Below are 14,327 nucleotides of genomic sequence, written 5' to 3'. Positions count from 1 at the left end.
AAGCGTCCATGTGAGAATTTTCCACAGGAGACACTGATACAGCTCCTGAGACATTGGGAGAGGGAGAGTGGGGAAGGGTCCACGGGAGGCAGGTCAGCCAGGCACCAGGTGAGGAGTCAGATGGGGCAGCAGGTGAGGGAGTCAGAGGTGAAGACAGAGGTGAGAGAAGGACCTGGAAAGAGTAGAGGAGGGCAGTGGCCATAGGACTGGGGACCCCAAGTGAAGGAAGGGCTGGGGGCCCCAGCAAGGGGTAAGAGAAGGAGCCTCAGAGAAGAGGAGGAACCAGGGCTGAGGTGGCCCAGGAATCAGAGGAGGGAACGCTCCAGCGCCCTGTGTCCGAGGGCCTCCCCTGTCCTGTGTCACTGCTGGTTCCTGACTCTGAAGCCTCCTTGTCCACCTCCCAGCTGTAGGGCGACACCGTGAGGCCTTTCTGTGGTGTCAGCTGTGGGCTCCTAAGCACACAAGAAGCCCTATTGTTACCACGACTATCGTTATCCAATCGCTATCATAGTTCTCATTGTCATTTTTCTGAATTCCTAACTGTCCTCTCTCCTGTCGCAGGTGGCAGTATGGCCAGACCACACACCAGACCTCACGGGAGTGTGGTGGACAAACTCAGGTGACCCCAGTGACTCTCCCTGCATGTGGTCACACCTTGTGTGGTCCCCTCCCTTGAGAGTGGCAGGACCTGTGACTGCCTTCTAAAGACAGGGTGTGACAAAGGTGATAGGACACCAAGTCTGGATCACGTTATGCAACGTGAGATCCCCCCTTGCTACCATCTCCTCTGGAGACTCTCTCTAGTGCTGATGGAGGCAGCGGACAGGTTGGGAGCCCACAATAGTTGACAAAAAGGAACTTCCTCAAAGAACTTCCCCAGATGCACCTAGACACCTTCCACTGTGGGCAGCCTTTGGTACTGAGGGTGGCCTCCACCAACAGCCACCAAGAACTGAAGCCTTCAAGTCCTAGAGCTCAAGGAAGCAAATTCTGCCAACAACCCCAGGAGCTGAGAGTCCAGCCCGGCCACCACAGTCAGTGCAGCCCCTCAAGGACCCAGCTCAGCTACACCAATGCCTGACTCAGGACCTGGAAGATGGTGAAGGTATGCTGTTTTAGCTAGCAAGTCTGTGAGGGTACTTTGTTACTCAGCAATAAAAGACTGATGTATATAGACAGGAACTTTCTCATAGACCCATGTTCACTTGCAGGCTGCTTTCCAATGCTTAGACTCTCTCCTTTTTCTTTTCTTATCCAATGGCCTGTCATTTCAAAAGCAGTGCTGGCCAACAGTATGATAAGTTGTCCATGAGTCTAGGTGTTTGAATTCTAGGTTCCCCTCCTGAAAGCTCAGCTGATTTGTACTCCTACCAGAGGTAATTAGCATGACCACGCCCCCCGCCCCACGAGGACACACCACCAAAAAGAAAGTTGTTTATATTTTTCCAAGTGTTGATTTAACTATTTGGAATTCATGATATACTTACAAAGCAAAAAATAATTTCAGAAAGGCTCTTAGTAGTTCATTTTACTTCTCTGGGTTTAAAACCAATTAAATAATTATCATATTAAAAATTGAAATTTATTCTGGTAGTATTGATTATAATATTATTATAATCAATGATAAACACAAAGTAAATTTTGAATTAAAAGTAATTCTGTGGTGATTTTAATAAACTTTAATACTTGTGTGCGCTTTGCCTTTTGCTGCTGTCTTTGGAGCAATCTGGAGATTGTGGCGAATTGTGTGATTACATTTCCTGAAGGGAATTGACTACATTTCTTTGTTCAACAGGGTTCCCAGCCTTCTTGGTAGACACTAAGGGTGTCTTCTCAGTTGTCCCTGTTTTAGAAAGAGAAAGGGAATTGAGTGGAGCAGGAGAGTGGGGAAGTTAGAAAGAAGAAGGAACAGAGAAGGGACAGGGGACAGTGAGTGGGGGAGGGACACGTGGAAGGAGAGAAGCAGAGGGACTTGGAGAGAAGGGCTAGAAGGGAAGGTACTGGATGCCCCCAAGGGTGCAGGGGACAGGGAAGCTCTGAGTCAAGGAGAAGGAGAGGAGAAAAAGGGACACAGAAGACTAAGGGAGAGAGGGGGCTCTCACCTGGAGAATGCTCTCCAGTCTCCTCTTTAACATCTGACTGCTTTCATTCAGCCCATTCCAGGACACAAAAAGACATCCACCATTGTCCACAAAGGTTCTCCAGCAGCGCTCAAACTCTGAGGGGGAGAGGGAGATAAAGTCACTCCCAGCTTCAGAGGATAACAAAGGTGCATGATTCTTTCTTCTTTTTTTTTGCAGTACAATAAGCGTTTATTCTTGTGTCTGGGATTAGCTGGAAATAGGCTGCTTGGCTCTGTTGGTCATTTTGTTTCTCCATTTCTATCTTTATTTTTTCCTTTTATTCCCCTAAATTTCCTGCAATGAGACTGTATTGCTTTTTTTTTTTTTTAATTGTGCTTTAGGTGAAAGTTTACAGCTCAAGTTATTTTCTCATATAAAACTGTATACACATATTTTTATGTGACCCTAGTTGCCATTCCTATAATGTGACAGAACACTCCTCCTTTCCACCCCGGGTTTCCCGTGTCCATCTAACCAGCTCCTATCCCTTTCTGCCTTCTCAACTCGCCTCCGGACGGGAGCTGCCCATTTAGTCTGGTGTATCTTCTTAAACTAAGACCCACACACTTCACAAGTACCAAAAATTTTAAGTTTCATAGTTCAGTCTAGTATTTGTCTGAAGAGTTGGCTTCAGGGTACATGACTTTTAGGGACAGACTTTCTGCATCATCATTTCCACTTTCTCCTTCCTTCTCTCCCTCAGGAACTCAGTTTCTCCCTCAAATTCCTTCTTCCAATTGGGATATAGCCCAGCCAGAGCCTCCTTCTTTCTGGAAGCCCCCAAGCCCTTCCACTTCCAGCCACCCTCCCTCCCTCCCATCCCCTGGGCCTCATCTCCTTCCCTGAGCTCTCTCTTCTACTAGACTCCCAAGACTTGTCCTGAGTCTCCCATCACCTCTGCTGGCAGCAACAAAGGCTTCTCCACCAGGGATTCTAAATCCTTCCCATCACTTCCAGCAACTTCCCACAGCCGTTTCCAACCTTCCTTCCACCCCACATGGGTTCCACTCTCACCCGTGGAGGTCATGATGGCCACATGGGCCCCGGCCCCCTGCAGTGAGCGCAGGCCCTCCTCATATCCCGGGTAGCAATCATAGATGCGGGCGGCGAAGATGCTCAGGCTCACGTGGCTGTTCCCCCCCAGGAAGGCAGCCACTTCCTGGGCACAGTTACGGCAGGGACTCCAGGAAAGGAACCAGGTGAACTTGTAGCGCTTCGTGGGGTCCAGATGCCAAGAAGAAACCCGGTCCAGGAAGCACAACTCTGCATGGCGGCGTGGCTGGGGAGCAGGAGCAGACCGAACAGAGAAAATAAAGTGTTAGGTCACTTGTGAACAGGGACAAGGGCTGGACTAGGATGAGGCAAGTGGCAACACAAAATCAGAGGGAGCTGAGGAAGGACCGAGCCACAGCGATGAGGGTAGATAGTACTGTGATGTGGTATTGAGAACAGGATCGGTGCGGATGACTTTTTATTTTGCTTCACTTCCAAAATGGCTCCGCTCAGCGCTGTTCCTGATCTGTCTGTAATTAGAATGTGGGTATTTTGTTCATCATGAGATTGTTTTCATTACTTTTCATTATTTAAATGTGGCATTAAAATATTATTTATCTTGCATTAAAATAGTATCCTCCTCTGCCTTCTCGTCGTTTTGGCCCTGCAAGAGGAGATGAAGAGCTGGAGGAGGGAGGAGGAGGTACCGGGAGGGGAGCCTGAAGGTCACTGGGCTGACCCCATTGACCTGGGTGTGCTTCCTTCAGGGGATTTGCCCTCCTCCATCTATCCCCCACCCACCTGCCTCCCCACCTGCTCACACACCAATCATTCCACAAGCTTCTACTCTGGGCCTCACCTGTGCTGAGCCCGAGGGTGACATGGACTCTGTCAAAAAGCTCCCTGAGCAGGAGGACTGAGGACCAGGGGCCCAGCAGGACCCTCCCCAAGGTGGCGGCTTGGGTGATGGGAGCAGAGTCATTTTGTGCTGATGGAAATTGGGAGATTTGTCCCACCTGCAGTGAAAGGATTTTCAACCAGGAACTGGGACCTAGTCAGGCCACTACCACAGTGCAGAGATTATGGCGAGTGTGACGGTGTATCACAGGTGAGGTAAGAAGGGGCCTTGGGGCGTACCTGCACCAAGTACAGCTGATGAGGAACGTGTGGGGACCGGGGCCTTTGCAGGAACCTCCCAGCAGTGAGTGAGGTCCTGGCAGGCCAAGACTCAGCACTTGAACCAGAACCAACAGACACTCAGCCTCCTGAGCCAGAGGCTGTCCTGGCAAGGCCCAGAGCGGAATGTCCCTCAGACTCTGGGACCCTTGAGCCTGGTCCATCCCTTCTATCTCCCAAATACTGTTGACCCCTGACTTCACCACACTGTGGGCTTTGTCTGGTCAGGCTTGCCTCCCTCCTCTCTTCCTGCCTCAGGCTCTCTCTTCTGCTAGAATCAAGCCCAGGAAACAAACATTTGGGAACCTGGGCCTTGTGAACACAGAATATTGGCCATTGTAGCCCCTTCTTGCCCACATTTCAATGTTGTGAAGATGCTCTTTGCTCTCTACCTGGAAGCAGTGGTAGGGTTATGATGGGTCCTGGGCAGGTGTCCAGAGAGCTCCTGTTATCTATTACACCCTTGATACCATCCACCCTGGGGGCATCTTGAGGGGAGTGGAGTGAGACTTGGAGCATGGGGTGACCCTGGGTCTGGGACATGATGACTTGTTGCCAATGTGTGACCTGAAGTCTGTCACAGCAGATCCAATGTCCACCCAACTCCAGGACAGACCCATGGGGTGGTGGGGTCCAAAGGTGAGCGAGCCTCTGTGGGACACACATGTACATTGAGAACCTTCTGCCCATCAATGTCTTGGAAGGGCCCTGCCTGGTTGTTTTTGGGTTAGAACCATCACCTGATTAGAGAGGAAGTCCCTGCCATTGTCCAGTGGGACCCAGGAGTTGCCATCCAGGAGCTCCACTTCGTAGCACAGGTAGGTCCTTTTCAGCCCCCTAAACTGTGAAGGGTCGTTTGTGAAGTCAGTCAGGAATATGCCTTTAGCCATCAGGTCTCTAGAACAAGAGCAGGAAAAAACAAAAAAACACAATTCAGAGACTCCTCCTGGACCCTCTATGCTCCTTTCCCTCCCTCTCCTCCCCATCCCAGCCAGACCTGCAGAGAAGGGCCTCTGCTCACTGCACTGGAGGCCAACGAGCCTACCTCTGACCCATTCTGAGGGGTTCATGGAGGATTCAGCCCTTTCACTGGGGCTTCTTGGCCTTATTGGGGTCCCCCCAGGAGTCAGTGCAGGTGCTCAGACACTCTGATGAAGACCTCGTCCCCGTGGTGGGACTGGCCACCTTCCCTGGGCTCACATCCCTGGCCTGTGTCCCTGCTAGATGCTGACCCAATGGGGCTCTTTGTTCTTGTCTTTGGGTTAACCTCTGCTGGACTGTGTATAGGGCCAAATGCACTCCTGAGAGAAAGCACCGAGGGGAAGAGAATGCCAGAGGGTATTCTTTTCAAATAACTTTAGGGATTTTTCTCTAATTCTAGGAATAACACTTTAACAAAAATATGATGCTGAATATAAAAAAAGATCCTTAGCCCAAGCTCAGGGGCTTTTCCAAAGCAGAAATGCCAGGGCTTCCTTGGGGCACAGATAGCAGAGGACAGACAGGGCACCCAGGATGACTCCACAGGGTCCAGCCCAGGAGCTGGGGTCGGGCTGGAGATGCCAACATGGTATCAGCAGGGAGATCACAGCTGGACCAGGACAGGACAGATAGAACAAGGAAAGTAGGGGGCGAGCCCCCAGGAGCCAGAGCAGGAGACCCAGAGGAGAGGCGAAGAGACTCCACCAGGGAAGGCCTGGAAGAGGAGGCTCAGGAGCAGAGAGGAGCCATGGAGGGTGGGTACCTGTTCCTTGGGGCTTCACTTGCCTCCATCACCTCCATCGGTTCTGGGTTCTGCGTCTTCTGCTTCCTCCCGCTCCCAGCGTGTGGTCCTCCTCCCTGGGATGCTCTTATATGTCAACAGAGTAACCTGAAAGTGCTAACTTCATGATGATGTCGCCACCCACTCCCTGACGCAGGACACTCATGCCACCCATGTTGGTGTCACAGAAGAAGGAACTGCTGCTCTGCCCAGTTGTCATGTTCCTGGAGTTCTCATCTGGAAACTTTGGTTTTGATTTCCCAAGTCTGACAACAGCTTTCCTGGAGCACGTGGGTTGATGATGGGGAAGGTGGGCTAGATATGATGAGGTGACCCTGGGCAGCTGAGGCCAAAGAGAGGGGTGTTGAGAGGACAGGTGAGTGGACAGGTGCCACAGCCAGGGGCACAGCCCCTGACACAGGGCTCAGCACTGCCAAAAGGTAGGTTCCAGGGCAGCTGGCCCTGGGGTCTCTCACAGTGACCGGCACAGGGTGTGCCCTGTCCCGGGGACCTGGGATGCTGGGTTGAGAGGACCTGTGGAGTGGGTGCCTAGTGCAGGGAATCTGGTGTGAGAAGCAGGCAGTTGGGCTCACCTCAGCTCCAGGAAGAGAAATGGACAAAAAAGTACTGAAATTTCTCAATGTGTTACCCATCTTATTACATACCAACTAGAAAGAGGGGTATTTTTACCCACGGTACATACAAGGGATGATGTGACTCGCCTGGGGCCTCACACTGAGCACATGGAGGCAGGAGGTAAATAAAGCACACACCCTGGCCAAGGCCTCCAAATTTTCCTTCCCCTCCAGGCCAGCAGAGGTGCAGGGATTCCTGTCCCAGCCCCCATGTGCAGTGCAGAGCCAGGCTCCTGCCCTCCCCTGGACCCTGCCACCTACCCCGCACAGATTGTCCCTTGGCACAGGGCAGCCCCTCCAGATGTGTTGACTCGATGGACAGGGCCCTGGTGTGTGGACTGAGGACGATGGCAGGGGTCAGAAAGAAGGCGTGCAAGGAGCAGTGGGAGGGACCAGACTTGGCAGCCCAGGTCCTGGCTCCCACACCAGGACCTCACGTCCTCACCTGCAGCTCAGGTGTGCTGGGAAAGCATCACCGAGGGGCAGGGCTTTTTTCACTTTCTGGTCCACAAACTAGAGATTTGAGCATTTAACATTTTCCCATCTGTAACCCTTCTAATTGGATGACAAAGAGGACCTGAGAAAATGTGTGAAGCAAGTAGGGCAGGGAAGTTGCCCAGAATTCCCTTCTCCATAACACCTTACACGCCTGCATTATCAATGGAAAGAGAACCTGGGTAGGTCTCTCCACACAGAGAGGGAGGCGAGGACCCTGCCCATGGCAGAGGTGCACCGGGGACTCTGTCCAGGCTCAGGATCCGCATGCCATCACAAGGTGACCAGAGGTGCGTGGATAGATCTTCATTGAGATTGAGCCCCACGATGATGAGCAACGTGACAAGGCCACACCCTGAGGCTGCAGGGAGCTCCCAGTTCACCTGCGGCCTTCTGCAGGGCTGACCTCCCTCTCCCATCCCCCGTCCACTAGAGCTAGTTCTCTAGGGGCAATGGTGGTCCTGTGAACACCGCCCCCTCCCGGGCTGCCTTGTGCCAGGAGAGAACACCTTTTCCTAAAGGCACAAAGGGAGCCCAGGGATTAACTCTGCATCCAAACTGAGCCCTCATACCACTGAGTGAGTGCGTGCCCCTTACTTAAAAATGAAAAGAGGAAAGAAATTCAGTAGCTCACACCCCTTTGCTACCTTTGCTTCCAGAACATGGGGAATGAGAATTCTGATGTCCTGCTGGAGTTTTCCCCCATAGCTGCATAAAGGGTCAGTGGGGACAGGAGGGGAGTGGTCCCTGCCTCCCGGAGCCAGGCCGAGAACCCCTTAGCAGGTGCAGGCTTTGCCTGGGATCTACTCTCTCCCTGTACGGACGCTGGGGACAGAATGGAGTGCCCAGAGGTGACCAAACTGGGGCCAGAGAGACAGAGAGGGCTGCAGAACCCCAGGCAGAGGGGCTGGGTAAGCTGACCCACAGAGTCAGCAGTCAGGGTCCTGCTCTATGTGTGAGGTCCCAGCTCTGCCACCTCTGCAAGTCCCCTCCCTTGCTGGAGCCAGGATGCACAACATGCTGATGGTCCCAGACCAGGGTCTCCACAGTGTCCCATGGAGTGTCAGTTCCTTGTCAGCCCCCAAGGGGCTCCCACAACCTGGCAAAGCTCTGTAATGGGGCTCTGGGGACAGTGAGGTGAATCTCCCCTGAACCCCACCCTCCAGCAGCGCAGAGAGCAGAGTCTGCACTCCTGGGGTAGCCCTTCCTGTCCCCAGGTAGGTCCTTTCAGCCAAACAATAGCATCTTGTTGATGTTTTAGTTACTTGCTCCAGGGACAGAAGCAGAACTATGGTCAGATCCAGGAAATCAAAACCGAAGAGGCAGTTTTGATGACAAGTTTCCTCCTGCACCTCTCCCCCACCCCCACCCCCACCCCCACCATGAGAAATGTGGAAATCTTCTGATTTTCAGGCCAAGCAGTGGTAGGTCCTCGGTGTGTCAGGGGTATCCTGAGGACGTTCCTTTCTGTCAACTATTGTGTCATTTCCTGGAGCTGCCTCCCTCCTCCTTCTGCCTCTTGGTGGCCTCCCCCCCCCCCACCCCCAGGCATAGCTCTGGTCGCCTGTCCTCTCCCTGGGTTCCTTGCAGTCTGGGTCTCAGTGGTAACCTCTCTGCTGAGATCCCATTCACCCAACACCCTGGGTACATCGTCATCTAACTGTCACACCCTCCTGCATGGTCGCTCACTATCAGTGTCTCCATGTGACACATGAGGAGCCTGAGGCCAGAGAGGATGTCACCAGCCCAAGTCCCCAGCAAAAGCAGCAGAGCCCAGGTTCCAACTCAGCTCTTTCTGTCTCTAAAGTGTCCACGTGAAGGCTTTCCACAGGAGACACTGATGCAGCTACTGAGACATTGGGGGAGAGGGTGGAGGAGGGTCCATGGGGAGGCAGTCAGCCAGGAGCCAGGTGAGGAGGAGTCAGATGGGGCAGCAGGTGAGAGAGCATCCACAGGGAGGTGAGGGGGAGGGCAGAGGTGAAAGAAAGACCTGGAGAGAGCAGAGGGGGTGGGTGACCACAGGGCTGTGGACCTCACAGTGAGGGGAGTGGTGGAGGCCCAGCAGGCAGTCAGAGTAGGAGCCTCAGAGAGGGAGGATGAGCCAGGGATGAGGCAGCCCAGGAATCAGATGAGGGAATATCTCACTGCCTGGTGCTGGAGATCCTCCCCTATCCCCTGTCACTGCAGGCTCCAGGCTCTGAAGCCTTTGCGTCCACTTCCTAGCTACAGGGTAGCGCTCCAGTAGCTGCTCTGGCCCCTGTCAGCTGTGAACTCCTCTGCTCACAAGAAGCTGTATTGCAGTTACGATGATCGTTGTCATTATCGCCATTGTTGTCATTGTCATTATTCCTGAAGCCCTACCTGCTCTCCTGACTCAGATGGCAGGAGGGGCAGACCACACACCAGCCATTGGGAAGGATGACAGACAGACTCAGGTGACCCAGTTACTCTCCCACTGGGTTCACACCTTGTGTTGTCCCTTCCCTTTGAGTGTGGCAGGTCCTGTGACTTCCTTCTAACAACAGAAAGTGACCAAGGTGATGGGATGTCGCACCTGGATGATGTTGTTACTTGAGATCCCATCCTGCAACCACCTCCTATAGAGACTCTCCCTGGTCCTGAAGGAGGCAGTGGACAGGTTGGGAACCCACGTGGCAAGGAACTGTTTTCATCCAGCCTATTCCAGGGCTCAAAGAACCTTCCCTGGTTGTCCACAATAGTTTTCCAGCAGTGCCCAAACTCTGAGAGGGGAGGAAGATAAACTCACCTCCAGCCTCAGGGGTCAACAAAGGTGTAAGAGTCTTAGGGACAGGCTCTCTGCATCATCAATTCCATCTTCCACTTTCTCTTCCCTCCCCAGGAACTTAGCTTCCCCCTCAAACCCTTTCTTCCGATTGAAATTGGATCCAGCCAGAATCTCATTCTTTTTGGAAGCCCCCAAATCCTTCTTCCCCTTCCAACCACCCTCCCTCTCTTCCCTGGACCTCATCTCCTCTCCTGAGCTCTCTTCCTCTAGATTCCCAAGACTTGTCCTCAGTCTCCCATCAGCTCTGCTGGCAGCAACAATGGCTTCTCCACCAGGGATTCTAATTCCTGCCCACCCCTTCTAGCAACTTCTCATGAACCTTTCCCTGCCCACCTCTGTGGGTTGCACGCTGACCTGTGGAGGTCATGATGGTGATGCGGGCCCGGCCCCCTGCAGTGATCACAGCCCCTCCTCATATCCTTCCACAGAGTCATAGATGCAGGAGGCAAAGATGCTCAGGCTCACATGGCTGTTCCCCCGCAGGAAGGCAGCCACTTCCTGGGCACAGTCAGGGCCGGGGCTCCAGGAGATGAACCAAGTGACCCTGTAGCACAACACCAGGTCCAGCTGCCAAGAAGGAACCTGGTCCAGGAAGCACAACTCTGCATGACAGCCTGTCTGAAGAAATAACTCTGAGCTAGAAAGAAAGAAAAGTGTTAGGTTTTTTGTTATGAGCAGGAGGAGGGCTGGGAACAGGTTGAGGCAAGTGAAGCAAGGTCTCTAGCACAAAATTCGAGAGTGGTAACTCAAACCAAACTTAGTGCGGTCGAGTTGACTCTGACTCATAGTGACCCTGTGGGACAGAGTAGAACTGCCCCATAGGGTTTCCAAGGATCGGCTGGAGGATTTGAACTGCCAACCTTTCTGTTAGCAGCCAAATGCTTAACCACTGTGCCACCAGGACAGTCGTCAGGGTGAATAATACCATAATGCAGTGTTGAAATGACAAATCAGTGTTAATGGCTTTTTATTGTGCCTGTTTTGGCTCAGCACATCACTATTACTGATGTCTCTGTACCTAGATGTGTATATTTTGGTCATCGTGGGATTTTTGCTTAATTTTGATTATATTCATCTTGCATTAAAATAGTATTCATCTTGATTACTGACTTTTCTGGGCTCCCTCTAATTTTGCACCCAAGGCCAGTGCCTTCATGGACCTTCCTGTCATCCTGATACTGCAGGAAGGAGATGAAGAGCTGGAGGACGGAGGAGGGGGGAAGCCAGTGGAGCCCCAAGGTCATTGGGCTAATGCCATCAAACTGGGTGTGCTCCCTTCATGGGAATTTGCTCTCCACCATCTGCCACCACTCACCACCCCACCTGCTCACACCAATCATTCCACAGGCTTCTACTCTGGGCCTCACCTGTGCTGAGCCCAAGGGTGACACGGACTCTGTCAAAAGAGCTCCCTGTGCAGGAGCACTGAGGACCAGGGGCCACGCAGGACCCTCCCCAAGGTGGGGGCCTGGGTGATGGGAGCAGAGTCATTGGTGTGCTGATAGAAATTGGGAGATTTGTCCCACCTGCAGTGAAAGGATTTTCAAACAGGGACTGGGACCCAGCCAGGCCACTACGACAGTGCACAGATGATAGAGGAGTGTGAAGGGTGTCACAGGTGAGGTGAGAAGGGGCCATGGGGCATCCCTGGACCAAGTGCAGCTGATGAGGCAGGTGTGGGGACCAGGGCCCTTGAAGGAATCTCCCAGCAGTGAGTGGGGTCCTGCAAGGCCCAGATTCAGCCCAATGTTACCAGAAGGAGCATCTGCACCTGGGCCAGAACCAGCAGAGACTCAGCCTCCAAATCAGAGGCCATCCCTGCAGGGGCCTGGGAGGAATGTCCCTCAGCTTCAGGGTCCCTCCATCTGGCCCATCCCTGCTCCTCCACAAATAACGATGACACCTGACCCCACCGCACTGTGGGCTCTGCCCTCGTCTGGGCCGCCTCCCTCCTCTCTACCTGCCTCAGGCTTTCTCTTCTGCCAAGATCAAGACCAGGAAACAGACATTTGGGAACCTGGGCCTTGTGAACACAGAATATGAACCATTGCAGGCCCTTCTTGCCCACATTTCAATGTGAAGATGCTCTTTGTTCTCCACCTGGGGGCAGTACTGGGGTTATGACGGGTCCTGGGCAGGTTCGCAGAGAGCCCCGGTTGTCTATTGCAACTCTGATACCATCCATCCTGGGGGCATTCCGAGGCGAATAGGGTGAGACACAGAGCATGGGTGACTTTGGGCCTGGGGCATGGTGACTTGTTGCCGATGTATGTCTTGAGGCCAACCAAATCGCAATGCCTGAGTAGATCCCATCTCCACTCTATTCCAGGATAGTCTTGCAGGGTCCAACGGTGAGAGAAACTGTGGAACAGCCCAAGTACAAAAGAGAACCTTCTACCAGCGATGTCCCCGGATAGGGACAGATCCTGCCTGGCTTTGGCTGGGCTGAGACAGTCACCTGGTTGCACAGGAAGCCTCTATCGTCATTCAGTAGGACCCTGGAGTTGCAGTCCAGGAGCTCTACCTCATAGCACAGGTAGGCCTGTTTCTGGCCTTGGACTGAAAGATCATTTATAAAGTTCAGCTGGAATGTGACTACATCCATCAGGTCTCTAGGAAAAGGCAGGAGAATACCACAACTCAGAGGCTCCTTCTGGGCCCCCTTCCCCCTTCATGCTCCATCCCCTCCACCTTTTTTTTTTTTTTTTTGCTCACTGTGCTGGAGGACACCCAGCCGCCTCTAACCCTTTTTGAATGCTCATGGGGAAGTCATCCCAGTCCTTGAGGCTCCTTGGCCTTGTTGGAGGCTCCCAAGAATTGGTGCAGGTGCTCAGATACTTTGATAAGCTCCACACCCCCGGCCCTGGGTGGAGTTGGTTACCCTTCCTGGCTTCACATTCCGCACTGTCCTGGCTTCAGATGACCCAAGTCCCTGTTGGAAGTGGACCCAATGGGGCTCCTGTCCCTCGCCTGCAGATTTAACCCTTGCTGGACTGTGCATCAGAGCCAAGTACACTCCTGAGAGGGACCAACAGGGGAAAGAATGCCAGAGTGTTCTTTTTGAAAACCTTAAGGGTTTTTTTTCTAATTATGAAAATAATGCTTTATGAAAACAATCATAAAGCTGAAAATAAAAATAAAATTTTGCCTTTGCTCCCCCCATTCCCAGGCCTTTCTGAAGCAGAAATGCTGGAGGGTGATGCCGGAGGACGATTCCGCAGGGTCCCACCCAGGAGCTGAGGACATGGTTGGAGACGATGACGTGACATCACAGGGAGGTCATGGCTGGACCAGAACAGGCCAGTGAGAGCGAGGAAAAGAGAGGATGAGGCCCAGGAGTCAGGGGAGGAGCCCCCGAGGGGAGGGGAGTGGGTCCCCACCGAGGAAGCCCCAGAGGAGCCCCAGGAGGAGAGAGACCAGGAGGGTGGGGTCCCTGGACCTCAGGGCTGTGCTTCTCTCCATGTCTTCAGTTTCTTCTCTGATTCTGGGCCCTGCATCCTCCTGCTCCTTCTCCAACTCCCAGGAGCCTGTACAGTGTCAGAGGGACCAACAAACAGCTGAGTGGGAGACAGTAGGCCCTCCTTCACTCACCAGGACACACCTGAGCAGTGCCCTTTGCTCTGCCACCAGCCACTGAGTTCACGTCTGCTACATGGAAGGACCTCATGGCCACACAACTCAACTATGGTCTCCTGGGTTCTGCTCCCAACACTAAGATTAGCCCTGACACCTGCGCTCTGCAAACAGGGCGTTAGGGGACACTGTCCACCCCTGGAGGAGACCCAACAGGACAGGACTTTGAGCCGCCGGAGGGCACGTCTAGGCAGGACCTTCCCTGCATCCCCAGAACCACCAGCCCCAGCTATGACGTGACTGAGGCTGGATGCTGGGAGCCAAGTGGAGGACGGTGGGGGTGGGGAAGTTCTTCCTGTATGCCTGGCCCTTGAGGGAAATTTCTGATTTTATTATAAAAGCAACTTTGAGACTGAGGTATCTCATAGCCATGAGACAAATGAGAAATGAAAGGGAAAGCCCTTGTCGCCAAGGTGGAGTGGAGTGGCGTGAACCCAGCTCAGCATGACCCTAACACTGTGCTCTACATGAGGACATCCCAAAGGAGCAGGACCTTCCTTTCAGAGCCCCCACACCCTCCCTGCGCCCTTCTCCCGGCTTCGGTGGACCAGCCTGGAAGGAAGGTGTTTGCAGGGTTGGCCCCACGGAATTGGCTCCCCTTAGTCTCTGGCCTCCTGCTCCGGCCTCCTATCAGCCCCCTCTCCTGCTCACTCTCCCCCCATGCACCAGAAAAGGACATATTGCCAGAGAACACAACTGCCCCA

General features: G+C 53.2%; 2 protein-coding genes across 3 annotated transcripts; both read right to left on the bottom strand.

Moving 5' to 3' along the window:
• Positions 1 to 1,501: 1,501 nt before the first annotated feature.
• LOC100662329 (DNA dC->dU-editing enzyme APOBEC-3G-like) lies at positions 1,502 to 6,165 on the bottom strand. 2 transcript variants are annotated; one of them, XM_023559914.2, is made up of 5 exons: positions 6,037 to 6,165; positions 5,033 to 5,189; positions 3,138 to 3,402; positions 2,103 to 2,218; positions 1,502 to 1,843 (listed from the first exon to the last, which is right to left on the bottom strand). In XM_023559914.2, exons 1-5 carry the CDS (start codon positions 6,072 to 6,074, stop codon positions 1,820 to 1,822), a joined length of 600 nt encoding a protein of 199 aa, XP_023415682.2. In that variant the 5' UTR covers positions 6,075 to 6,165; the 3' UTR covers positions 1,502 to 1,819. The 2 variants fall into 2 exon arrangements, with proteins under 2 accessions (XP_023415682.2, XP_023415683.2); XM_023559915.2 differs by having other exon boundaries at positions 6,060 to 6,160.
• A 3,284-nt stretch (positions 6,166 to 9,449) lies between these two features.
• Positions 9,450 to 12,677, bottom strand: LOC104846826 (DNA dC->dU-editing enzyme APOBEC-3G-like). Its single transcript, XM_064283520.1, is given in 4 exon segments — positions 9,450 to 9,925; positions 10,345 to 10,371; positions 10,374 to 10,608; positions 12,449 to 12,677. Coding segments are annotated over 4 exon segments (807 nt in total). The 5' UTR covers positions 12,596 to 12,677; the 3' UTR covers positions 9,450 to 9,527.
• Positions 12,678 to 14,327: the final 1,650 nt, after the last annotated feature.

Source organism: Loxodonta africana, chromosome 4 (genome assembly GCF_030014295.1).
Source record: "Loxodonta africana isolate mLoxAfr1 chromosome 4, mLoxAfr1.hap2, whole genome shotgun sequence".
Lineage (NCBI taxonomy): Eukaryota > Metazoa > Chordata > Mammalia > Proboscidea > Elephantidae > Loxodonta > Loxodonta africana.
The sequence above is the reverse complement of the archived record's forward strand: the minus strand, read 5'-3'. Positions and strand labels throughout refer to the sequence as shown.